This window comes from Cetorhinus maximus, chromosome 2 (assembly GCF_964194155.1).
Source record: "Cetorhinus maximus chromosome 2, sCetMax3.hap1.1, whole genome shotgun sequence".
Lineage (NCBI taxonomy): Eukaryota > Metazoa > Chordata > Chondrichthyes > Lamniformes > Cetorhinidae > Cetorhinus > Cetorhinus maximus.
In genome coordinates this window covers 125,182,396-125,209,596 of record NC_135880.1, presented here as the reverse complement: position 1 = coordinate 125,209,596, position 27,201 = coordinate 125,182,396, and the positions used below count along the sequence as shown (strand labels likewise).

The 27,201-nt window shown below is 43.2% G+C and overlaps 1 protein-coding gene across 1 annotated transcript in view; it reads left to right on the top strand.

Annotated features, from left to right (window-relative positions):
• Window positions 1-27,201, top strand: part of LOC144697377 (transcription factor RFX3-like) — a 433,584-nt gene that overhangs the window by 85,846 nt on the left and 320,537 nt on the right. The window contains exon 3 of the mRNA XM_078569355.1: window positions 18,349-18,401. Coding sequence (XP_078425481.1) covers window positions 18,349-18,401 — 53 coding nt within the window. The remainder of the gene's footprint in view (window positions 1-18,348; window positions 18,402-27,201) is intronic.

Genomic DNA, 27,201 nt, shown 5'->3' with positions numbered 1-27,201 from the left:
TGGAATTCCTTCCATAAAGCTCTCCATCTCTCTACCATTCTTTTGCCTTTTCAGACACTACTTAAAAGCTACCTTTTTGACCAAGCTTCTAGTCTTCCCTCCTCCTAATTCTTTTTTTGGCTCAGTATCAGTTTTTATCTTACACTCCTGTGAAATTGCTTTGGGCTGGCTTTCTAATGTCAAAATTGCTATATAAATGCAAGTTGTATTTGTTATCTTTTAAGTAGTGCGCAAAGTCAGCAGAAGAGGAGGCAGTCTGATCTACCCACCCTTTCCACCCACCTGCTCATGTCATTTATTTGAGGAGTGGGCCTTTTTTAAATGCTGTGGATGCCACATTGTGCACCCAACACTATTCACTGGTTTTTGGAGGGCAGGAAATTGTCCAACTCCCATGCTGAGCCAGATGGGAGGTCGCATCTAGATGGGGTCTTAAGCTGCTGGAGTTTGCCTGGGAGAACAGGATAAGCACCCTGCTCCACTTGATAAACTTATTGGGCTATTTATTTGAGTGAGCATTTGTGGTTTCTTTATGGATTGCTGATTAAGCTATTCAACACCTTGTACAACTGGACCAAGCGTAAATCGAAGTGCACACTATGCCATATCAAGGTTGTTGCTGAGGTGCCTCAATAATTTTCAATTATAGACTGCCAGTTTTTCAGATGAGAAACATCATTCCCCGTCCCCTTCCCCCATGTGTTTTTATAAAATAACTTTTATCAACTTGTCCTCTGGCTCTTATAATTGAACCCTGAACTGTCTGCTTCTCTAATCCTCAATGAAAATTTCCTTCAATTAAATATTGGGAAGACTGTAGCCATTGTTGTCAGACCAAACTCCAAACTCAGCTTTCAAGTTACTAACTTCATCCCTCTCTCCTTGCCTACAACCTGAGATTAAATCAGTCTGTTGGCAATTTAGGTGTCACATATGAACCCAAGTTGAGCTTCCAATCTGTTATTCAAGTTATCACTAAGACCGCCTCAGTCACATCATCCAACTTCACCCCTATCTCAACTCATCTGCTGCTGAAACCCTCATGCCTTTGTTACCTCTAGACTTTACTACTCTAACTCACTCCTGTTTGGTCTCCCACATTCTACCTTCCGTGAACTGGAGGGCATCCAAAACTCTGCTGCCTGTGTCTTAACTCAAAGCAAGTTGTAGTAGTTGAAGGCATAGCTTCTCCTGTCTTATCAGGCGACATGTGATGTTCTGGGAGGCTGTAATCAATGGGCTTGAAGCATGAACAATCCGGGGTTTGGGGCTTCCTTATGAGAGTCTTGATCGAGCATGTAGCACCTGAAAAGCTCTCTGTAATAAAGTTTATCTGTTTCTTGTTGAAAGCTGTCCGCTCCGTCAGGTCATTACATTTGGCGATGAGGGTAAAATAGCTCCAATGCTGTACCTCGCCTTGTTACCATGAGTACATTGAATCTTAAGAGAAAGAAAAATATACTCACCAGTCATGCCACTCTTCAGCATAATCGATCCTTATGATGCAACTATGGAAGACTGGAGCCAGTATGTAGAGCGCCTCGGATTTTATTTCGTAGCGAACGAATGTACCACTGAGGAAAAGCAGAAAGCCATCCTTTTGAGTGTTTGTGGCAGTTAAACATACAATCTTATTCACATCCTGACGGCCCCGAGCGCACCTAAGTCCTACAATGAATTAGTGGACCTTGTGAAAACATACTTCCAGACGAAGCCATCCGTAATAATGCAGGGTTTTAAATTTAATTCCAGAGTTAGGGCTCCAGGAGAGTCCATCACAATCTATGTAGCGAACCTTAAGCAGTTGACAGAACACTGCGACTTCAGGGACACATTAAATGACATGCTGCGGGACCGATTAGTTTACATACAAACATATGAATTAGGAGCAGGAGTAGGCCACTCGGCCCTCGAGCCTGCTTCATTATTCAATAAGATCATGGCTGATAGCCTTTCACCCCTTGTTAATCAAGAATCTATCTAGCTCTGCCTTAAAAATATTCAAAGACTCTGCTTCCCCTGCTTTTGAGAAAGAGAGTTCCAAAGACACTCAATTCTCTAAGAGAAAAAAATTCTCCTCATCTCTGTCTTAAATATCTTAAATAGTTTGTGGAGTTCAGGACGATGCCATACAGCACTGTTTACTTGCTGAGGTTGACATCAATTTTAAGCGTGTCCTAGAAATCTCCCTTGCCATGGAAAGTGCTGCGAGAGACTCGCAGGCTTTGCAACACATACAACGTGATGCTGTTCTTCATGTGGGGTGGTGGGGGGAGTGGGGGGGGTGGGGGATCCTACCGCCGAGCGTGGCGCAAAAACCAGGCCCACAGCATCGAAGGGAGGTGCAATGTCCACTGTTAGAAACATGAAAAGGCCTAGTAGAAGCACTTTAGCAGCGACTTCAAGATTAAGTTGTTCTAGATGTGGAGGTGACCACGGATCGGACACCTGTAAATTCAAGGAGGTAGAATGTCATTACTGTCATAAGAAAGGTTACACAGTAAGGCAATGCAGGGCAAAGTCAAAACAGCCCATAAAGCAGCAAACTAACATGATTGAATTTAAAACTACAGTAGAGCCTGAGGCTGCTGCCACCGACATTTATTCCCTGTATAACGTAACCACTGTAAAAACTGAACCTAACACTCTCACAATCCAAGTTACTCAGAAGCCACTAATAATGGAGGTGGGTACGGGTGCCTCAATTACAGTGGTGGAAGAGCACAATTTCAAATACCTTAATGAAGGTAGACAACCAATAAACCTGGAGTGGACAGCTGCTAAATTAAGGACATACACTGGAGAATCTATTCAGGTAAAGGGCATCGCCACAGTACAAGTGTCTTATAGGCAACAGACAGCTCAGTTACTTATGATAATAGTGAAAGGAGAAGGACCCAGTCTTTTAGGCTGAGACTGGTTAAAGAAGATTAAGCTTTTCTGGTCTGAGATATTTCACTTGAAAACAGGAGGAGTGCCTGAACTGCTAAGGAGATATGACATGGTATTTCGGGATGAATTAGGGAAGTTAAAAGGCGTGCAGGCCAAGATATATGTGGATCCTCAAGTGACACCACGTTTCTTTAAGGCCACACCTGTGCTGTATGAGTTGAACGGAGAAGGTGGATGCAGAACTGTGCCAGTTAGAAAAGCTGAGCATCATTAAACCTGTCCAATTCTTAGAATGGGCAGCACCCATAGTTCCAATGGTTAAGCCTGATCAAACCATATGCATTTGGGGGGACTATAAATTGACCGTAAATAAGGCAGCAAATCTAGACAAGTACCCCATTCCAAGGATGGATGACTTGTATGCAAAGCTGGCTGGAGGCAAGTCCTGCATAAATTTCGATATGAGTCACGCCTACCAACAATTAGAACTGGATTGCACATTGAGAGAATACGTGACTATTAACATACACAAGGGTCTTTATCAGTATGCTTGCCTACTCTTTGGTGTATTTGGTGTATCGTCTGCATGTGCTATCTTCCAGAGAACAATGGAGAGCTCTTTGCAAGGACTTCCCCACGTGGTAGTATGCTGAGATGATGTTCTGATCACAGGGTCAACCGAGCCTGAACACTTGGCCAATCTGGAAGAGGTGCTAAGAAAGTTCATGGAAGCTGGCGTATAGTTAAAGAACGAAAAATGCACATTTTAGGCGACAGAAGTTACTTACCTGGGTCACAGGGTGGACGCCATGGGTTTGTATCCAGTAGAAGAGAAAGTTCGGGCAATAAGAGATGCACTCTTACCACCCGATGTAACCGATCTCAAGTCCTTCCTGGGTATGATCAACTAGCCGCTTCTTGCCTAACTTGTCAACTGTGTTGGCACCATTACACTTGTTAAAAAAGAACCAAGAATCACCATGGTCATGGAATTCATAATAGGAAGAAGCCCTTGTGAAAGTAAAGAAACTGTTGCATTCGTTGTGTTTATTGGTAAACGACAACCCATCGAAATAATTGGTATGAACATGTGATGCCTCCCCTTCTGGTTTGGGAGCCGTGGTATCACACAAAATGGAAAATGGATCAGAAAGGCCCATTGGCTGTGTCTCGAGGACCCTCTCCACAGCCGAGAAGGATTATTCCCGGCTAGAAAAGGAAGGTTTGTTGATGGTGTTCGGGAGGGAAGAAATTCCACCAGTACCTACATGGACGACATTTCACCATTGTGTCGGACCATGAACCATTAATGGGTTTATTCAGAGAGGATAAAGCCATTTCGCCAATAGCATCAGCAAAAATACAATGTTGGGCTCTGATATTATCTGCGTGTGAGTATACTTTTATGTACCGTCCTGGCTTACACATTGCAAATGTGAATGCACTCAGTCATCTCCCGTTACCAGATAACATTGTACATGCTCCTATTCCACAAGAAGTTGCGCTATTACTGAATTTTTTGGATTCTTCGCCTGTGTGTGCAAAGCAAATTAGAAAATGAACGAACAGAGATCCAATATTGTCGAAAGTCAGAGACTTTGTTTTGCAAGGATGGTCAAATTCACCTATCTGAAGATTTGAGACCGTTCCATGCCAGAAACAGAGTTAAGCTGTCAAGATGGAATATTGTTGTGGGGATCAAGAGTTGTTGTCCCATCACAAGGTAAAGAACCACTCTTGATAGAGCTTCACAGTGCGCATCCAGGCATATCAAAGGTGAAAATACTTGCGCAATGCCATGTCTGGTGGCCAGGCATTGACAATGAGGTTGGAAGCATGTTCAAGCACTGTCTCCATTGTCAGCAACAACGGAAGTTGCCTGTTTCTGCTCCATGGGGGTGGCCTGATCAACCCTGGGTCAGAGTACATATCAAATGTGTAGGACCATTCTTAGATACCATGTTTTTATTGATCAAAGATGCACACTCTAAAGATCACCAACATCGAGCGCAATTATCGAGAAGCTGCGTCACTGTTTTAGCATACATGGCGCTGAAATCATTGTTTCTGATAACAGTAAAGCCTTTACCAGCACAGAGTTTCAGAAATTCATGAATCTGAAAGGAATCAGACATAATAAAACAGCCCTTTATCATCCCTCATTGAATGGTTTAACCGAGAGAGCCGTACAAACTTTCAAGTCTGGTATGAAAAGGTTATCAGAAAGTACTCTAGAACCTCAACTTACCCGCTTTCTTCTCAGTTATCGTACAATGCCACATTCGACTACGGGTTCAACAGCGTCTGAATTATTGATGAAATGCTGCCTACGTACATGGTTAAGCTAAATTTAGAGAGGAAGGTAGAGCGGAATCAGTAATCAAAAATCGAGCCACGATATACACAGCAAAGCTCACACGTTCAATGTGGGTGACATGGTATTCGTGCAGAATTTCGGAAGTGGACCTTGTTGGGTTCCTGGAAAAATTATCTCAGAGACTGATCCGTTATCTTTCCAAATACAAGTGGAAGATAGGATTGCAATGTAGCAGGCTTTTCAGTACCACAATGATGACCGTTGGAAGTGGCACAGCCTTATGAGTATTGCAAGGGCAAGAATGTTGTGTAACACTTTAAAGGGTATGCATCTGAGGATGTACAGTGCGCATTAGCCCAGCTCTCCCCACTAGTGCAGATACTCTCATGTCGAAGGGGCATGATGCGCAGTTAGCATAGGTGATACCAGCTGGTGAGCACGGCACACATGCACAGGATTAACTCATGGGGGCAATAACAGCTGCAGCCAATTCCCATTGGAGCAGTGAGGACAGGCCCAGCAATGCTCAGTACCATGTGGATGATGAGCCTCTGAGGTCATCAGCAAAGCAAGCACTTATGGTGCAGCAGCAAGAAATGTGTGGACATCCATCAGAGTCCCCAGATGCCGTTCATTCTCATGCGCACACGATGGAGGAGTCCATCCATGCCATGAGTAGTGCCATGTCTCCAGCTTTATAAGCACATGGCCTCCGGCATTGAGAAAAAGGCAATCCTCATGGAGAGTCACAAGTGCCAGGCCACCGAGTGCATGTAGGAGGCCTCCACAGTAAGCTGTAAATCTTGAGCAGTGTTGAAAGCTGGGTTGGCATGATGGCTCAGAGACGAGCAGATCCATTGTCAGGTGGCGGGTAGTTCCTGGTAAATAGGGGAGTGAAGATGGGCCATGAAAGGGTCGTGGCATGGATTGGTGAAGGCAAAGTGGTCTCTGCTTGAGGTGTCCTCACCTTTGATAGGAACCCCTCTGACCATGACCTGAACAGTGCTTACCATAAAATGATAGAGGCAGCCCCTGCACAGGTGCAGGCGACTAAACTTGTGCTGGGCCCCTCGAGCTCTGCAAGCTAGACACCATAGGCCATAGGTATCTGATGCACCAGAGTGGCAAAGCCAGCAGGCTGCCCCCACATCAGATTTAGGGGAATACACTATATAAGTAGCTAGAAGTGATTGCATAAATCACGTATTTGCACAAGTGGTCTTTATTTCATGTATGGCATGGTATGTGTGTTTAAATTGTTCACCTCAGCATATGTTTTATGCCTTATTTCAGTGTTTCGTGTGGCATTGGTAACTGTCGGGCTTGGGATGGCGTCCTCATGGGGTATGTGACATTGTAATGGTTTAGCATCGCAGGCCACCAGGGTATTCACAGGGGGGTGAACGGCTCTGGTCCAGTAGCAGCATGGGGAGTCTCAGCTGGGTCTAGGGTGCATGAGGGGGGTTAAGGGTTTCCCTTGCATGCATGTCAATGGTCGCAGCCATCAGAGCCTCCTATGTATGGCCACTGCCCGCATGGCTTAGCTCCGCTTCCTCCCAACATTCTCATTGGAGGAAGCGGCGTGCTTAAGAGAGTCATCTGCCACCAGTTCTACTCCTCTCTGTTGTGCCGATTGTGCAGAGCGCAGCATACCAACACAATGCGGACAACTCTTGAGAGGCCATATAATGCCCCACAAGTTCATCTATGCTGATGACAACTGTTGTGCCACCCAAGTTCCATCCTTCTGCACTCTGGACCAGATCCTTAATGAAGATGTTACAAAGTTGACATACTACAACAATGCATGGCGTCTCACATTGAATCCCTCTAAAACCATATCCAGGGTATTCCAACTCCACAATGCCAGTGCCAAAAAGGAATTGCATATCTATACAGATAGCCAGAAACTAACACGTGATCCCAACCCAACATACTTGGGAATGTCTCTGGACAGGACTCTGTCCTTCTGGGATCATCCGAAGGAAACAGCAGCAAGGGTCAAAATAAGGAACAACCTACTAACCAAACTTTCTGGATCTATGTGGGGCACTGCTGCCACAACACCCCGGACCTCAGCACTTGCCCTACCATACTCCACAGCAGAGTGCTATGCACCTGTCTGGCAAAGGTCATCACATACACATCTTGCTGATACTCAATTGAATGTGACAATGCGCATCATAACTGGAACTCTCCACTTAACACCCTTTCCTAGCTTCTTGTCCTCAAACATCACTCCCCCACACATCTGCTGTTCACCCACCTACTGCCTGCCTCCCAACTCTGCACCCCGTATGGAGCACCCTTCCTGAGCAAGATCTGCCAGAAGACATATTTGGATCAAGGAATAGGAAACACGGGAAGTCTCTAACAAGTTCCTTGTGACAAACCCCACCTGTTGAATGGCAGGCTTTGAACTACCAAGGCAAGAGTGGTCCTTGCTAAACAGGTTCAGAGCAGGCCAGGGCCCCTGTGCAGCAAACTCCACCGCCGGGGCCTCAGTACAATGCACGTGCGGCAAGTCACAAACAATGCTGCACATTACTGAGGGGTGTCTCATCCACACACTAAGTGGCAGGCTGATCACCTTAAACTCGGCAAATGAGGAGGCTATCACTTGGCTTAAGGATTTACATTCGCTACATAAATAGACCACTGAAGGAGCCGTCTAAACATCTGAAGTGCATTTTCAGAAGGCCAATTGCCTGCTCAATGGTCATCTTTGTAGTTAGATAGCTGTGGCTGTATGTTTCTTTTGCCCAGTGTTGGGGTTCTGCATTGATCTGATCTGCCAAGCCCTCAGTGGATACCCCTTGTCACTCAGGATCCATTCATGAAGGCTTCTGGTAGACTGAACAGTTGAGGCACCTTAGACTGTCTCAGAATGAAAGAGTAATGGCAGCTTCCTGGGAACTTCGTGCACACGTGCAGGATCCTTTTATGATGGTCACATGGAATCTGTTGATGAAAGCGCCTGGCTGCTCTGAGGAAACCTTGGTGGCCACATGTGTGCAGTATTTGACTTCCCAGACCTGAGGGAATGTTACCATGGTGCTGAAGTTGGCCACCTTCTCGGTCAGACTTGCATTATTGGTTCGCAACCTTATGTATTCCCTTGGCCTTGTGAACAAGGTATTTGTCACCTGTCTGACACAATGATGGGCTGCAAATGACAAGATCTGACAAATATCCCCAACCAATCTGTGCAATGATCCTGTCATGAAAAAGTTAAGCGTCATGCTCGCCCGTCACAGACAATGAGCACCCACCTCATCCTGGTGACCTCAACTCCTCCAGCATGCTACATAGGTCAGCGATTTATCTGCCTTGATAAATGGCACTCTACAGGAACACTGCTCCAACAAGCTCATGTAGCTGACCATTTTGCTCTGGGTAGTGCCTTCTTCAGGCACCTGACTGCCTCACTGCCACTATGAGCCCTGCATGTACCTGTGCCAGCAGAGCATCATGCTCCTCTGGCCACTACAGGCCCATCTCATGTGGCTGCTGAAGTTCCTGTCTCTCACACTCCCTTTGATTGGAGCCTTTAACCCTCAAGGGATATCAACCCCCTGGGATTTTGTATCAGTGCAAAGGAAAAACTGCCTTGTATCCACACAGTATATGCATCATAATTGTCCAATTGTATTGAATTTGAGAACTGAATTTATACTGTAGATCTTCTAACTTGGGGTGGGGGGGGGAAGGAAATTAATGAAGATATGCACTTGACTGTGCACTTGACAAAAAACTGAATTGGACTAGCCACATAAATTCTGTGGCTAGAAGAGCAGGCCAGAGGCTGGGAATTCTGTGGTGCGTTACTGATCTGACACCCCAAGACCTATCTAACATCTACAAGACACAAGTCAGACGTGATGGAATACTCTCCACTTGCCTGGATGAGTGTGGCTCCAACAACACTGAACAATCTAGGACAAAGCAGCCTGTTTGATTGGCAGTTGATTCACTACTTTAAACATTTGCTCCCTCTACTGCCGGCGCACGGGGTGTCAGCTGTGGCTCAGTTCATAGCACCCTCGCCTTTGAATCAGAAGGTTGTGGGTTCATGTCCCACTCCTGGAAACCAAGAACTGTGAATGTACTCGAAAGAGTTACATGCGATCTGTTGATAACTCGAAAGAGTTACTGCCGGCGCACAGTGACTTGGAACTGTATCGCTGTTCGTTCACTGTCGCTGGTCAAAATTCTGGAACTCCTTCCTAACAGCACTGTGGGTATACTTACACCAGATGGACTGCAGAAGTTCAAGACCACGGCTCACCATCATCTTCTCAAGGGCAATTAGGGATGAGCAACAGATGTTGGCCTTGCCAGCGATGCTCATATCCCATGAAAGAATAAATATCGAAAAAAAGTTGAGACCCTGTAAATCAGGTTTAGAGGCTGTCTGTCGCACTCCAGTATTGGGCCAACCTGCTTCCTGGGAGTGGGTTGTCTGCCCACTCCTTTGCCCTACCTCCATTAAAGCTGGTATTGAGTGGAAGTTTTAACATCTCATGCAATCAAAACCCACCCTTTTTTGGCAGAGAGATGGGGTTAAGATTCAGTCCATTGAAAAATGAATGAAAATGCATAATTTTTAATATTAAAGAAAATATTTTTCCAGAGGAGCATGCACCCCCTGGGAAGTTTTGTCACTTGGGGCCTATTTTAAAGGAGTACTTCTGATTTAATATTTTTTTACTTGCAGTCCAATCGTTAACTCCATTGCTTGGATTTAGGACCTAAAGTATTGAAGAATCCATTGAGGAAGATTATGCTTGTAATTTATTGTAAATATGTAATATCTGATGAATTGATTGACTTAATTTGTGATCTTGGTCACATTTAGGTTAGGCCTTCTGCATCATGGCTTTTTTTAACTCAGTAGAGACTTGCCTTTGGTAACCTGCATGAATCCAGTGTAAAGGTAAAGATATTGAACTTTTCCATGTTAGTACTAAAATACCTTTGCATTTACCAGCGGCACATAATGTGAAACTAACAAGTTGGAAATTAAAATGGAGTGGGAACACAGCAAAGTGAAGAAGAAAGTTATTCAACTGTGTAGCATAATTTTTAAAATAGAGGAGTTGAGGCAAAACAGGTTACAGAAAGAGTTTAAACTGGATGGGAACAGAGCTTCAGTTGAATGTTGAAAAAGGCATGGATGAGGGTTCCAGCAACAGGTAAACCAAGGCAGGGATGGAGTTGGGTAACACTGCAGAGGTGAAATAGGCCATCATAATGATAGTGTGAATATGTGATTGGAAACTCATGGTCAGCGACAATACTAAGGTTTTGAACAGCCTAGTTCAGCCTCAGACATTTGCCAGGGAGAGGGACGGAGTTGGTGGCTAGAGAATGGATTTTGTGGCTGGTACCAATTATAATGGATTCAGTCTCCCCAATATTTAGTTGGAGAAAATTTCTGCTTGGTCAAGCAGACAGTGGAGGAATTGAGAGGTGGTGGAGCGGTAGAACTGGGTGTCATCAGCACACATGTAAAATCTAATGCAACATTTTTGGAGGATATCACTGACGATAGAATGTAGATGAAAAATGGGGTCGGGGCGCAAGGATCGATTCTCAGGAGACACCAAAGGCAATGGTTCAGGTGATTCTTTAGCTAGAACTAGAACAGCCCCGGACAGCTGGACAATGGAAGAGAGGCGTTGGTGGAGGATGGCTTGGTCAACCATGTCAAAGACTGCAGATGGGCTGAGAAGGTTAAGGAGGGATAGTTTACCACTGTCACGGTCATATAAGATGTCATTTGTGACTTTGCTGAGAGCTTGTTTTGGGAATGGGGCAGAAATCTGATTTGGAGGGATTCAAAAATGGAATTTCATAACAGTTGGGAATGGATTTAGTAGGTGACCACACATTCAATGACTCTGGAGAGGAAAGGGCAGCTGGAGATGGGTGGTCATTTCATCATCAGGAAGAATCAAGGGACTGTGGGTGGGGAGCATCAAGGAAAACTGGCTTATTAATTGAAAAGAGAGGAAAGATGAGAAATCGGAAAGTGAAACTGGCGAAGGAATAGGAAGAGTACTAGTACACTCGATGTTGAATGGGATCTGGGTGGAGCAGGCCACCCAGCCATTCTGAACTGGGGGAGGATTGAATTTCAATAAGGAGGGGAAGTGGAAGGTTGCTAGAGTGAGCTGGGAAGATAATGCATACAAACATAAACTGGGGAGAGGGAACAGAGTGGTGTGAACTGGTGGGGGAGAAAAGAGGAAGAATAAGCTAACATGAAGTTGGGGGAGGAAGAGAAAAATAAGTGTTCGCATGAATACTGGATAGAGGAGAGAATGGAGCCTATATAAACTAGAGGAAGAGGAATACCAGAGTAAACTAGGGGTGAGGCGTGAAGAGTGGATCCATGAACTAGGAAGGGAGAGGGATTAATAAACAATTTAAAATTCAATAAACTAATTAATCACATGTAGTAACGTAAATTACCAATACAATTACCAATTAATTTTTCGGCAAAAAGTGAGAGAAAATGCCGCAATTTCTGTTAGAAACTTGTGTGACTTTCCAGGAACCTTGGTCTTTGGCTCCCCTTCTTAAGAAGCCTAGCACCAATCGTAATGCATAGCAAAAAATGCAGATGTTGAAAATCTGAAATTAAAAGCAGAAAATGCTAGAAATACTCAGGAGGCATGGAGAGAGGAATGGAGTTAAAGTTTTAGGTCACTGACCTTTTATCAGAACTGGGAAAAGTTAGAGATGTAATAGAGTTTAAGCAGTACAGGGGCAGTGAGTTGCGGGGTGTAGAAAGAACAGAAGGGAAGGTCTGTGATAGGGTGGAAGGCAGGTGAGATTAATTGGCAAAAGCGTACATGGCGCAAGGCAAAAGGGAGTGGAGTGGTAATGAGGCAAGTAAAGAACCACAAGAAGGGCCTAGAGGAGGTCTGAATGGCAGGATCCTGAACAACTGTTGCCTGAAAGCAAAAAAAAAGCCTCAAATTGTGAAAAGAAAAAAATGGGTGCAGAGATTCTAATCTGAAATTGTTAATCTCTACATTTAGTCCGGAAGGCTGTAAAGCACCTAATTGAACACTGCTCTCCCAGTTTATATCGAGCTTCATTGGAACACTGGGAAGCTGATGACGGAAAGGACAGAGAGGTCAGGGTAGGGTTGGAGCGGAGAATTAAAATTTCAGATCATAACCTCTGCCCCCATTTTTTCAGTTTTCTTTCCTTGTTTTGTATTGTGTTTTTTCCTGCCTTCCATCCTATCACAGACCCTCCCTTTTGTTCTTTTCCCTCCTCATTCCTTTCATTACCTCTGTACTTGTTTAAAGCCTATTGCATCTCTAGTTTTTCCCAATTCTGATGAGATATTATCTACTTAAAATGTTAACTCGCACTCTCTCCACAAATACTACCTGACCTGCTGAGTATTTCCAGAATTTTCTGGTTTTATACCATTATCCTGTTGTGATTGCAAGCTAATGTCCCATCTTTAACCCTTCCTTTTTCTGAAGACCCTGAATGTGTCATTGTCAGCCAACTCTGAACCTACCTCTTCCCCATTCCCTGTTTGAGTTCCTCCAGTTTGATTTTGCCCATGGCAAAGATGAGTAGCCCAGATCTAGCAGCAGTAATTATGCTAAAGATAAATTATGTGTCATAAGGCATTGGGAAAGGTGGCGGCATAGTGGTAATGTCACTGGACTAGTAATTAAGGGGTCCAGGCTAATGCTTTGGGGGCATGGGTTCAAATCCCATAGCTGGTGGAAATTGAATTCAATTAATAACTCTGGAATTAAAAGCTAGTCTAATGGTAACCATGAAACCATCGTCAATTGTCGTAAAAGCCCATGTGGTTCACTCATGTTCGGACCTGGTCTGCCCTACATGTGACTCTTCAATATCCCCTGAAATGGCCTAGCAAACCACTCTGTTGTATCAAACGCTACAAAGTCTTAAAGGAATGAAACCAAATGGACCCTCTGGCATCAACCTGGAAATGACAATGGCACACCCAGCCATGTTGACCTCCCCGCCTCCTCAATACTACCTGTCCCTCCACCTATCTTTGTATCATCTGCAAACTTAGCCAGGATGCCCTCAGTTCCTTCGTCTAGATCATTAATGTATAAAGTGAAAAGTTGTGGTCCCAACACTGATCCCTGCGGAACTCCACTAGTCACCGGCCGCCATCCTGAGAAGGACCCCCTTATCCCCACTCTCTGCCTCCTGCCAGACAGCCAATCTTCTATCCATACTAGTACCTTGCCTCTAACACCATGGGCTCTTATCTTACTGAGCAGCCTCCTGTGCGGCACCTTGTCAAAGGCCTTCTGGAAGTCCAAGTAGATAACATCCATTGGCTCTCCTTTCTCTAACCTGCTCGTTACCTCCTCAAAGAATTCTAACAGATTGGTCAGGCATGACCTCCCCTTGATGAAACCATGCTGACTTTGCCCGATTTTACCATGCACTTCCAAGTATTCTGAAATCTCATCCTTAATAATGGACTCTAAAATCTTACCAACGACCGAGGTCAGGCTAATTGGCCTGTAATTTCCCGTCTTTTGCCTCACTCCCTTCTTAAACAGGGGGGTTACATTAGTGATTTTCCAGTCCTCTGGGACCCTCCCTGACTCCAGTGATTCCTGAAAGATCACCACTAACGCCTCCACTATCTCTTCAGCTATCTCCTTCAGAACTCTGGGGTGTAATCCATCTGGTCCAGGTGATTTATCCACCTTCAGACCTTTCAGTTTTCCTAGCACCTTCTCCTTGGTAATGGCCACCATACTCACCTCTGCCCCCTTGAACTTTGGGGATGTTACTCGTGTCTTCCACCGTGAAGACTGACGCAAAGCACCTATTCAGTTCCTCCGCCATTTCTTTGTTCACCTCTACGACTTCTCCAGCGTCATTTTCCAGCGGTCCAATGTCCACTTTTGCCTCTCTCTTACCCTTTATATATCTAAAAAAAACTCTTGCAATCTTCTTTTATATTACTGGCTAGTTTACCCTCATATTTAATCTTCTCCCTCCTTATTTCTTTTTTAGTTGTCCTCTGTTGCTCTTTGTAGGCTTCCCAATCCCCTGGTTTCCCACTGCTCTTCGCCGCATTGTATGCTTTCTCTTTAGCTTTTATGCTGTCCCTGACTTCCCTTGTCAGCCATAGTTGCCTCATCCTCCCTTTAGTATGCTTCTTCTTCCTAGGGATGAATTTTTGCTGTGTCTCCCAAATTACTCCCAGAAACTCCTGCCATTTTTGTTCCACTGTCTTTCCTGCTAGGCTCATCTCCCAGTCAATTCTGGCCAGCTCCTCCCTCATGCCTCTGTAGTTGCCTTTATTCAACTGTAATACCTTTACATCTGATTCCAGCTTTTTCCTCTCAAATTGCAGGGTAAATTCTATCATATTATGGTCACTTCATCCTAAGGGTTCCTTCACCTTAAGCTCCCTTATCAAATCTGCCTCATTACACATCACCAAATCTAGAATTGCCTGTTCCCTAGTGGGCTCCACCACAAGCTGCTCCAAAAAGCCATCATGTAGACATTCCACAAATTCCTTTTCTTGGGATCCACTACCAACCTGATTTTCGCAGTCTACCTGCATATTGAAATCCCCCATGATCACTGTAACCTTGCCTTTCTTACACGCCTTTTCTATCTCTTGGTGTATCTTGTGCCCCACATCCTGACTACTGTTCGGAGGCCTGTACATAACTCCCATTATGGTTTTTTTACCTTTGTGGTTCCTCAACTCTATCCACACAGATTCTACATCATCTGACCTTACGTTATTTCTTGCTATCGATTTAATTTAATTTCTTACTAATAAAGCAACCCCACCCCCTCTGCCAACCTACCTATCTTTTCGATAGGATGATTCCAAAAACAATGGATCAGATCTAAGGTCTGCAGTCCTGGCAGACCCAGTCGTGAATGGTGGTGAACAATTAAACAACTAACCGGAGGAGCAGGCTCCACAAATACCCCACCCTCAATGGTGGGGGAGCCCAGCTGTGCAAAAGACAAGGCTGATGTATTTGCAACCATCTTCAGCCAGAAGTGCCGAGTGGATGACCCATTTCGGCTTCCTCCTCAGGTCACCAGTATCACAGATGACAATCTTCAGCCACTTAGATATACTCTGTGATATCAAGAAATAGCCAAAGGCACTGGTTACTGCAAAGGCAATGGGCCTTGACAATATTCTGGCAGTAGTACTGAAGACTTGTGCTTCAGAACGAGCCACACCCTAACCAAACTGTTCCAGTACAGCTATAACACTGGTATCTGCCCAGAATTGTGGAAAATTGCCCAGGTATGCCCTATCCACAAAAGACGACAATTCCAACCCAAGGAATTACTGCCCCATCTGTCTACTTGTGATCATCAGCAAAGCGATGGAAGGTGTCATTGACAGTGCTATCAAGTGGCACTTAGACAGCAGTAACCTGTTCATTGACGCTCAGTTTGGATTCCGCCAGGAGCACCCAATGCTTGACCTTATTACTGCTTTGGACCAAACATGGACAGAAGTGCTGAACTCCAGAGGCAAGGTGAGAATGAATGTCCTTGACATCAAGGCAGCATTTGAAGGGGTGTGGCATCAAGGAGTCCTAGCAAAACTGGAGTTAATGGGAATGTGTGGGAAAATTCTCCCTTGGTTGGAGTTGTATCTAGCATAAAGAAAGATGGTTGTGGTTATTGGTGGTCAATTATCTCAGTCCCTGGGCATCACAGCAGGAATTCCTCAGAATAGTGTCCAAAGCCCAACCATCTTCTGTTGTTTCATCAATGACCTTCCCTCCATCATAAGGTCACAAGCGGGGATGTTCACTGATGATTGCACAATGTTCAGTACCATTCTCGACTCCTCAGATACTGAAACAGTCTGTGTCAATGTCCAGCCAGACCTGGACAATATCCAGACTTGGGCTGACGAGTGGCAAGTAACATTTGCGTCACACAAGTGCCAGGCAATGACCATCCCCAACAAGAGACACGCTAATCGTCGCCCCTTGATATTCAATGGCATTACTTTTGCTGAATCCCACACTGTCAACACCCTGGGGCTACCATTGACCAGAAACTGAACCGGACCAGCCATTTAAACATTGTGGCTACAAGAGCAGGTCAGAGGCTAGGAATCCTGTGGCGTGTAACTCACCTCCTGACTCCCCAAAGCCTATCCACCATTAACAAGGCACAAGTCAGGAGTGTGATGGAATACTCTCCACTTGCCTGGATGTATTCAGCTCCAACAACACTCAAGCTCCACACCATCCAGGACAAAGCAGCTGGCTTGATTTGCACCCCATCCACCACTTCAAGCGTTTATTCCCTCCACCATCGATGCACAGTGGCAGCAGCATGTACTATCTACAGGATGCACTGCAGCAACTATCGAAAGCTCCTTCAACAGCACCTTCCAAATCTGCGACCTCTCCCACCTAGAAGAACAAGGACAGCAGATGCATAGGAACACCGCCACCTGCTAGTTCCCCTCCAAGCTATGCATCATTCTGACTTTGAGCTATATCATTGTACCTTCGCTGGGTCAAGATCCTAGTACTCTTTCTAACAGCACTGTGGATGCACCTACACCACATGGAGTGCAGCATTTCAAGAAGGCAACTCACCACCAACTTATCAAGTGCAATTAGGGTTGGGCAAAACAATGCTGGCCCACAGTGACGCCCACATCCTGTCTGTTATGGCACAGCGGATGGTAAATGCTGAACTGCTCAAATCCCAGAGGGAAACTTGAAACAGCTGCCATAACTGTTTTGCAATGTGTATTTTTATTTTGAGATGGGTGCCTTGAAGTCAGTAGTAATAAGTCCACCAAAACAAAATTAAACATTTATTAATAAAAGAAATTATTTTAAGCGCAAACGTAGATCTACAAATTACTACTACTACTGTGATAACTCCTAAATCCCCTAATTAATCTAGCGCCCAGTTACACTTCTGTTAAGGCAACAGTAAAACAACATAGATTCCAACAGACCCAGGCAAAACACACAATACCCTGGACAGTGATATCCAAAGTGAATTCTCTCAGCTTTGATTCCTGGAGACAGCAACTTGGTACATAGAGGCTGGAGGCTTTTCACACTTGTTGCTGCCTTCTTACATGTAACTGTATACAGGTTTCTCCCTTTTTATTGTAAATTCTATTGTCCTAATATGTCTTTGCAACTTTACTTTTTCCTAATATAAATCTTTCATAGCACTCATATTTATCAGTAATCTTTGGGAAAAATAAACACACTGTTTGGCTTAGCCTCTTCTGGCTAGGTGTTACACCTTACCATCTCTTTGAAATTTACTACTCTGGTTCATCTAAAAATGCAAATTTTCTTCACACCTCACATTCTAAAACTTCAGCTATGTTTACATGTTTAGCATTTCAAACCAATTTTCCCCCCTCGATACACCAGCTGTCCATAATTCAATTAAAACCCACACACACCTACACACAGAGAAACTAATCCAAACTCTACTATTATCCTATCTTTACAATAAATTACAATAATATGAAAATTATTATATTTTCATTACACTGTCAAAGAATAAAAATGATGTGTACATGAGCATGTGGCCCTTTGAGGTTGTGATGGTGGCTGTTGTAACTTGGGGAGCGTGACAGTAAAGACATCTTGGATCTGGTGAAGTTAAGAGAGCTGAAGGTGGAGTTCAGAGATGACATGTCATGACACATGAGAGTTGTAAGTTAGGGTACTTGTAAATAAGTGGTTACTATTGAAAATCACTGGATTAATTGTTGAGAAATTCTGACAGTCAAGTTCTTTTCTGAACTTTTTTTTAGCTGTTATCCAAGACTATTTTATGTCTAGATGCATTATTTCTTTTACATTGTTCATTAAAAATAGGGCTTTTAGGCAGTAAGGAGGGACAATTCAACCCATAAGTTAGTGGATCAGCAGCAGCTCACCCTTCAGCTTCCTTGCTGGCTCAGGTGGGATTAGACATTGTGCAATGTGGTAATGATCCAAGCTGACCAGGAGTAGCCCATGTTCTACATTGGTTCTTATGTCTCTACTCAGTCAGCTGATGTGGCGGTACGCTACTCTTCCTCATGTCTCATCTGTTCTTATTTCCCATTTTTCCTCCAGGTTTCTGCCAATTCCAGTGCCAGAACCTAGAGGTGAAGAGCAGTGGTTAGAACGTGAGTACAGAATGTTGTTTTGCTGATTTCTGCTGTGATTTTTGTTTTGGTGTACTTACAAATTCCTCACCTTTTGAAATGTTGGCTCCTTTTTTCTGTGATCTCCTTTAGTTAAGTAGCCCTGCTACCAATACAATAAGTGATGTGCTTCCATGTTTTGTTCAATGTCTCTGTTGGCTACCTGCAAGGTGAACAAAATGCCCCAGCAGAGTTAGTTGTCCTTCCACGTATCCCTCCCTTTGTGATGAAGTACTTGACCTTGCCCAAGCAATGCAAATTGAGAGCTTGGTGATGTGGGAGGTCATAAGCACAAATTTGCATCCAACCATACTGCACTTTAGAGAAGCTTGCCTGTTTTTCTGGGCCTCTCTATGGAACGATTTTTGTTTTAAATTGCTTCAGTGAGCCTCTGTTGCTACCCAACAGGTTCACGTGGCAGAGTAATACTGGGTGTAACACTTGAGTGAGTTAATATTCCATCAAGGCCCATGTATGGCTTGGGACTCCAATTTGCAATTATTTATGAGGCTGTCATTGGAGTCTAGCAGGCGCACCATTTAAAACCAAAACTGGTGGCTTTAAAATTGCAGATTGACTGCAGCAGAGCAGAAAGTGGGGCCATTCCATGTAGCTGCTCCCTGGTTTTGTTCCCGCTGGCTGGAGAGATTAATATCATTTGAATATGTTTGAGTTCTGTTATGATCCCTATACAGACTGATAACTTTTTTAAAGAGATATGAATTTTCCAGTGAACAACTCAAAGGATCACACAAGATTTCACATTTTAAGACTTCTCCTGTAACAAATAAACTAAAATCAACACAACTAAACATTAGTTAGTAAGCAACTTATACACTAAACTACAGAACGGTTCCCCCCACCTCCCCTTAACTTCCTAACACAACAGGAAACCATGCTGTGTTTACGTTATACTGTACTCTCTGTAGCCATATAATCTTAAGTTTAAAATTCAACTCCTCCTGGCATTAACAGGATCCCTTCTCCCTACTTCAAGGCGAATCTTCCAGCGTCCTTTTAAATAAAGTCCTTTTCACTCAACTCTTTGAGCGTAATCAAATGGACTCCCCATGGCAAGGTTCCCCTTGGCAATTCTGTAGTCTCTAACTTGTCACAATCCTTGTTTCCTCGAACATGGGTTCCTTCCTCACCAGGCCTTCTCCTGGTGATTAAACTAAAAGCGGTTCTTTTCTTCAGCTTAGCATAGCAGTGCCTGTGGTGGGTCTACTTTCTCCAAATCCTTTGGGGTTTCTGCCTCTGAAAGTCTGAGAGTCAGTGGTAGTCAGATCAGTTCCCTTTTCCTTTATGCCTAGGTGTTGCGGCTCCCATCTGACTTTGAATAAGTTTTGACTGAGGCCCCCTGTCCCCATGGCAACCAGGTCACAAGGGCTTATCCCCGGCAGAGCTCAGCACAAGTTCACACCATTTCCCCCCCATTCCAGGGCTTTCTGATTTACCTTAAATTAAAAGAGACAATTTGAAACCTAACTGTCTTATCAAGTTTAGCGGTAATAACACCGCCCCCTAAAAACTGAAAAAGTATTGTCATTAACATTATCAAAATATAGCAGTGTAAACACTTTAACCACTAATTTATTGCATAGAGTTTTGGTAATATTCTTTCTACTTCTGTCACATTTCACTATTAAACATTTTGTCTTGGCAAATTAATTATACTTAACCTGACCAACCAACTGCATTTGACAGCTAGGATTTAAATTCAGTTTGCAGGAGTTCTTAGAGCTGGAACTCTCTTGCAAGCGAGAGTTTACTTTACTACTGGTGCTTCGCTTTCTGTCACCTGTTGCAGAAGTTCCCTTTTTTCATTCTGCCTATTTTTTACAGCTTTTCCACATCCAGGGTTAGAAAATTGTATACTTGGTTTTATCTGGTTAACTTTGACAAGAACAACATTGTTGATTTCTGACAATCCCTCTGGATTTCTGGTACTGGCAGGTGTGATTTGTCAACCAAGAAAAAATCCTCTGGCTTCTTACCCTTTCGATTCACTAACTTCCTTTGTTGTTCAAAACTTCTTTTTATTTTTTCTTTGTTGACCTTTTAGCACAGTCTTTGAACCACCCTGTTTAGATTTTAACTCCTGACCTCCATTCTGTCCCATGTCTACAGGTATTTTAATGTCCGTAAAGTCTGGAAAGAAAATCTGAACCAGCCACTTGTTTGAATTGTCTTTGTCTTGTGTAAATTCAGGATCATTTTGTTTGTTTTTGTGATTTAATCCATTAGTGTTCCAGGAGAGGCAGTATGACATGGCCTTCTTTTGTGCAAGCAGTTCATTTTTGCTATCCTCTCATTGAAATCAGAATTCTTTTCATTATCAGACCTCTTATCTTTCTAATTTTTGTGTGGGTTTGCAAACAATAGTTTACTGCTAACAAGCTTGTGAGACAATTCCCCATCCCGCCTCTGTTAAAACTGGAAGTGGGCAGGTTTGAAGTTTGAGGCAGGTTGGGTTCACGTTTTAAATTTCATTTTACATTTTGCAATCCCAAGGTGACCCATTGTTGGGACTTAAAATTACCTGCTTCATGTTTGTAAGAGCTGATATTACAGTTATATTCTAAGTCAGGTGTTCCAAAACCATGGGTTGTGACCCTCAGTGGGATCACAGGACGAGGGGTTGTGAGCTCCCCCTCCTCCAAGGCAGCAATGATCATTGTGGAGACAAAACTAGGCCCTAATGCAGCTCTTGCAATGGGCCACTTTGATAGCACACCCAGAGTTGTAATTCTCTGTGGCGAGAGTCTGCTGTTTATTGCAAAATTTGCTGGAGCTGGCCTCCATTTTTGCTGCATTGAGTTTGATCCTGTGGTATTCATTAGGTGGCCCTTGGGCTACTTGCCTTCTCAGTGGCCTGCTTGCTGTTTCCGTTCTGCTTGCTGCCTTCTTCCCTGACCCTCCCAGTTGCTGCCTCTCCCTTGTTTGATTTCTCCTGTCCTGCTGTCGCTCGCCTGAACCCTTACTTGTGGAGAGGTTCGGGAGAGGGAAGCAGCGACTGAGAAGGTTGGGGAGCTGGGTGGCAAATGGAAGAATTGGGTAGCGGGAACAAAGTGGTGACTGGGGGGATTGGGGAAGGAAATGGCAAGTGGGAGAGTTGGGAAGAGGGAGAGGTGTTGAATGGGGAGAGGTGGCAAACTGGAGGCAGGAAGCGGCAAACAAGAGTTAAGTTGAAAGAATTAGTAAGTTGAGAGTTAGTAAATTATTAAGTGGTGTTAAGTTAGAGGATTTTTGGGCTAGTTAGGTTCAACTAGGCAATAGGTTTTTAATGTAAAAAATTATAGGTCAAGACCATAACTCACCTTTATTCCATGTTTTCTTATGGGAAAATGATTTTCATATAGCGCGCCATTTTTTAGGAACACATTAGGAGTACTAAATAAGGGTACATAGTAAAGAAGTTATGCTTCTTTGTTGAAACTTTGTTAGATCACTTTTGGTGTACTGTATAGCTAATGTTTTTTTTCTTTTATAATAATTGTTTATGCTTTATTTACCAACATACCTTAAACAAATAAATTCTAACAAATCTATAAGATTTTTAAAAATTCTGCTTGTGGCACAATTAAAATTTTCTGATACCCCAGTTGGCTATCATTTTTCTAGTGAATACCATTGGTTTGACTGCTCAGTGTGTCTGGGGGTGGGTTATATTATTGTTCTTGTAGTCTTAAGAAGAAAGAGGCGTGTTGGTGGAGTTTGTTACAACATCAGATATCAGCTTTAAGTTACTGAATAAATAAGGGGCTTCAATATCGTGAAGAGGACAAAGGAATTTTTTCGTGGTTGCTGGGGATCAATCTCCACCCCTCCCCCCTCCCCCGCACCCCCAACCCCTGCTCTCACAACTCTTTCCTTCTGCACTGCTCTCACAACTCCTCTTTCTTCCCCACCACCCCCTGCTCTCACTCTGGGGTCATGACAATTTAAAAGCATTAAAATGGGGGTCACAGTAGGAAAAATTTCAGAAGCACTGTTCTAAGAGGTTGAATATGTTTGTCATTATAAGCACTTTGCCTTGTCAATCATTGTTGGAAATGTTCTCGTTAAGTATGCTGGCTACTACATTATGTAATGTTCTCAGCACTGCATAGCTGGTGGTTAGCATTTCTTTAAAAGAAATGAGGTAGTAACCCAAACCTACACACTCCCTCTCCTTTTTTTTCTCTCTGGGTGGGGATGAGAAACTCGCTCCTATACAGTAAATGTGATCCCGGAGCAAAGTGTACGTTTTAAAAATTTATTCTTTTCATTAAATGTGGGTGTCGCAGGCAAGGCCAGCATTTGTTGCCCATCCTGAATTGCCGCTGAACTGAGTGACTTACTAGGCCATTTTAGCAGGCAGTTAAAAGTCAACCACATTATTGAGGATCTGATTCACATATAAGCCAGACCAGGTAAGGACAGCAGATTTCCTTTCCTGAAGGATATTAGTGAACCAAACAGGTTTTTATGACAATTGATGATGGTTTCATGGTTATTGAAGCTAGTTTTCAATTCCAGATTTTATTAATTGAATTTAAATTTCACCAGCTGCTTTGATGGTATTTGAAACCATGTCCTCAGAGCATTAGCCTGGGCCTCTGGATTACTAGCCGAGTGATATTACCACTAAACTACCTTCTCCCTCTGAAGTTTTATTATTAGTCAACCTGCATCACTCCCTACAAACAGACCTCCTGTGATCACAAACCTGTTCGGACACCCCATGTTTGCCCACATATATATGTGTTTACCTGCCAAACCACGCTGTACCATCTATCCACCCATCCCAGCGATATCTACGCCAAAGAGCAGGAACCGTACCTGCTTTCAGGCTGCATTCCCTGCCCAACAGGAATCAACTGTATTGAAACTTTTACTGCCTAATCTACACCTATCAACTGTTTTCTGACAGAATGCAGCCGGTATTATTTTGTTGTATTTATCATGCTTTTATAGCAAAAGGGAATTACGTTATTAAGAAAAAAGAAATTGCCCCTGTTTTCATCAGGTGGAGGCTAATGTTAGCTTAAATGGCTCTAGGTCTTTATGGTTGACAGCTGCAGATAATTGGCTTTTTTCCTTAACAAAGAAGCCTAATGGAGCTGCACAGCATTCATTGCCTTTTATCCCATTATAATAGTAATGTATTTAACTTAGTTTTTAAAATTGATTTAATGCTAAGCTGCTTACGGTGCATGTAGTGGAGATGACAGGCAAATAGTGCAAAGTGTCTTTCTGCTGTGAGGGTCATGCATGAATGATTGCCAGTTTCTTCATTTTAATAAAATGATGTTCTATTGAAATAATATTTTGTACTGAAGTACATTCTAAAATTATATCTAGTTTCCTGCCATGCAACCTTGTTTAGACCTATGGTAAAGCTTAAAAATTTTAAATGTATCGATGAAACTCCCTTTTGTTAAGAAAACTGCAGGTGTTTAATAAGAGTTACCATTAAAGAATTCCTTTTGAAAAAGTTCTACATTAGTGTTATCCTGAAGTATTTGGCCGAAAAATTATTTTCACCCTTGTTTTTAGCAGAAGCTATCTTATAATGGCTTCTCAAGAGATTGCCATTCCTGCTCTGTCTTCAAAACAGGGACTCCAAAACAAAGCATTCTGGAATACAGGCAACGTACCCTGTAATTTTCTTGAGTGCACATACAACTTGCTTAAATATGGATCCCCTTGAAAATCTTTTTTACACAACGTGCAGCAACTTAAAGGGGCTGACTTGTGCGTGACTTTTCAGTTGCTGGGCAGGTGCATGGCTGTTCAATTTAAAGAGAACATTGAACACAGCAACTGTCCATCTGCTGTTCCACTAACGACAAATATATTTTGCACAGGATTGTTTTAAGGGAAAGTGGTTCTGTGTGCGTTTACATTGTGATGTAGAGTTTTCACTGTTTTCTTCTGCATAATTCACCTAAAATCAGCATAACCAGTGAAATAAGACTGGAATTTTAAACTCAAATAACATTTGGCACAAATCGAATTTCCGCAATCTTTTGCGCTTGTTTAAAGAGCATTGCGTTGAAAGCCAGTCTATCCACAAAGCTGGAAATGTGCTTGTTGTCTGCTGATTCCTGTTCAAGTCCCAGTAGGGTGAACTCCCACCACCAGCACAATCTAACAATTGAACACCCCACTAACACACTAGAGTTTACAAAATAAGTCAAGACAACTGGATCTTACTATCTTTATCTGTGCCTTGGCCTTTAAAAGAAGGCAGAGATAAAAATTAACTACAAAGTTAAACAAATTACTAATGGTAATTAAGACCCTCTGATTTACAGTGTCTGCACAGATATTGATAATCATGGAATTTGTCCAAAAATACCACTAACATTCTTGGTGAAATAAAAACATCGTTCATCTTAATCATCACAACTCAATTACCCTTATTTATAAATGGTGGTATGAACTTGTGAGGAAGAGTGAAATGACTCCCCTATTCTTCCTTTCCAGGTCTGGGCATAGCAAACTAGGGAAATTGCAACCACCATTCATACATCACTCACACTAGCCTGGGCCCACACACAGACTAGTACAAATGGCAGAATAAGAGGTTAGGCTTAAGAAATTTTTACAGTTTGTGACGAAGATAAAACAAAGGAGTATACGGTTAGCTGTTCTTTGGCTGGTTTTGATGCGGTGATTCCACGTTGCACCTGTTTCATTCAGTTGTCTTCTTGGGTGTGGTTGTATGGAACAGATTTCCACATTTTATTCCCAAAAGAATCACAGAATTGTTATGGTGCAGAAGGAGGCCATTCGGCCCATTGTGTCTGCATTGGCTCTCGATTGAGCATTATGATTCAGTGCCACTCTTCTAACGTTTTCCTGTAACCCTGCATATTGTTTCTATATAATCATCTAATGTCCACTTGAATGCCTTGATTGAATCTGCTTCCAGGCAGTGCATTCTAGACCTGAGCCACTCGCTGTGTGAAAAAGTTTTTACTCGCATCGCATTTGCTTCTTTTGCAAATCACTTTAAATCTGTGCCCTTTCATTCTCTACCCCTTTACGAGTGGAAACAGTTTCTCCCTATCTACTCTGTCCAGCCTCCTTATGATTTTAAACGCCTCTATCAAATCTCCTTTTAGCCTTCTGCTCTCCAAGGTGAGCAGTCCTAACTTCTCCAATCTATTTTCATAACTGAAGTTTCTCATCCCTGGAACCATTTTTTAAAACTTCTTCTACACACTCTCCAATGCGTTCACATCCTTCTTATTGTGTGGTACCCAGAAGTGTGTACACTACACCAGCTGAGGTCTGACTAGTATCCTATACAAGTTCAGCACAACCTCCTTGCTCTTGTACTCTATGCCCCTATTAATAAAGCCTAGAGTACTGTATGCTTTATTAACTGCTCTCTCCACCTGTCCTGCCACCTTCAATGACTTGTACACACATACACCCAGGTCCCTCTGCTCCTGCACACCCTTTAGAGTTGTACCTTTTATTTTATATTGTCTCCATGTTCTTCCTACCAAAATGAATCACCTCACATTTTTCTGCACTGAACTTCATCTGCCCACTCTACCAACTTGTCTATGTCCTTTTGAAGTTCTACACTGTCCTCCTCACAGTTTACAAGGCTTCCAAGTTTTATATCATTCGCAAACTTTGAAATTGTCCCCTGCACACCAAGATCTAGATCATTAATAAAAATCAGGAAAAGCAAGGGTCCCAATACCAACCCCTGGGGAACTACACTACAAACCTTCCTCCAGCCCAAAAAATATCCATTAACCATTACTTGCTATTTCCTATTACTTAGCTAATTTTGTACCCACATTGCTACTGTCCTTTCCATTCAATGAGCTATAACTTTTCTCACAAGTCTTGGTTTGGAGTAGATTGTTCTTCTCAGAATGGTTACTTTATAAATTCGGGCACAATACTTTTGGAGAGAGAGCGCAAACAGCTTCAGCCCCCTGTTTCAGTACAGCATGGTCTTGATTTCCCTCCTGCTTTCCTCTTAAAGTACTCTGCTGGAATTCCAGAGAAATTCTATTAGTCCTTGTCTGCTGCAGTCATTGTTTTAGAACAGGTAATTGCATTTTGATGTCTCATCTTAGAAACATTTGCAAAGTTTCAATATAGTGAAAAGCCAACAGGAGATGGGGTCTTTGATGGCTCCAGGGAGTTGAGTGTCTTTTCTTTCCATCCCACTTGGTGGAATGCAAGCTGTATATTGTAGCTGTCTGGGCAGTCTTCATTATCTTTAGGGAGTTTCGGTTTTGTTTTTTAAATCCAGCCAGCCAGAAAAAGAAAAACTAGAAATTGTATCCTTAGAAAAAGCACATCCAGGAACAATGGCCAGCGGCTCGGAACTCTGAGCTTCCCCAAATGTTGTGGAGTTTTAATTATACAGCGTGTTTCTTTTTAAACAGGTTTCCTGCCCAGATGCCAGCCTGAATGACAGGCTTGGCTTCCTGTTGGGTGGGGAACGCTCTAGAAGAGACCACAGCCCGAGAGCAGGTAGGCTTCCTGCTCTTTCTGCAGATATTGTCGGGTGGAGGCGGGGGGTGTGGTTAGTGGGTACACGTGATTTGGCGGGTAACCGCGAATAGATATGGGCAAAGATTGGGTGTCCGATCTGGCCAGTGATCGCAGGAGGTCTAGTTGTAGGGAGGATGTAGGTTAGCTTTGGGGCATGGCTGCTTTTGGCTCATAAGCACCAAACTAACTCTTTTGGGGGTTAAAATAACCCTCTTTGGGTCAGATCAGCAAAACAATTTTGGGAAATGAAATATAATACTTTTAA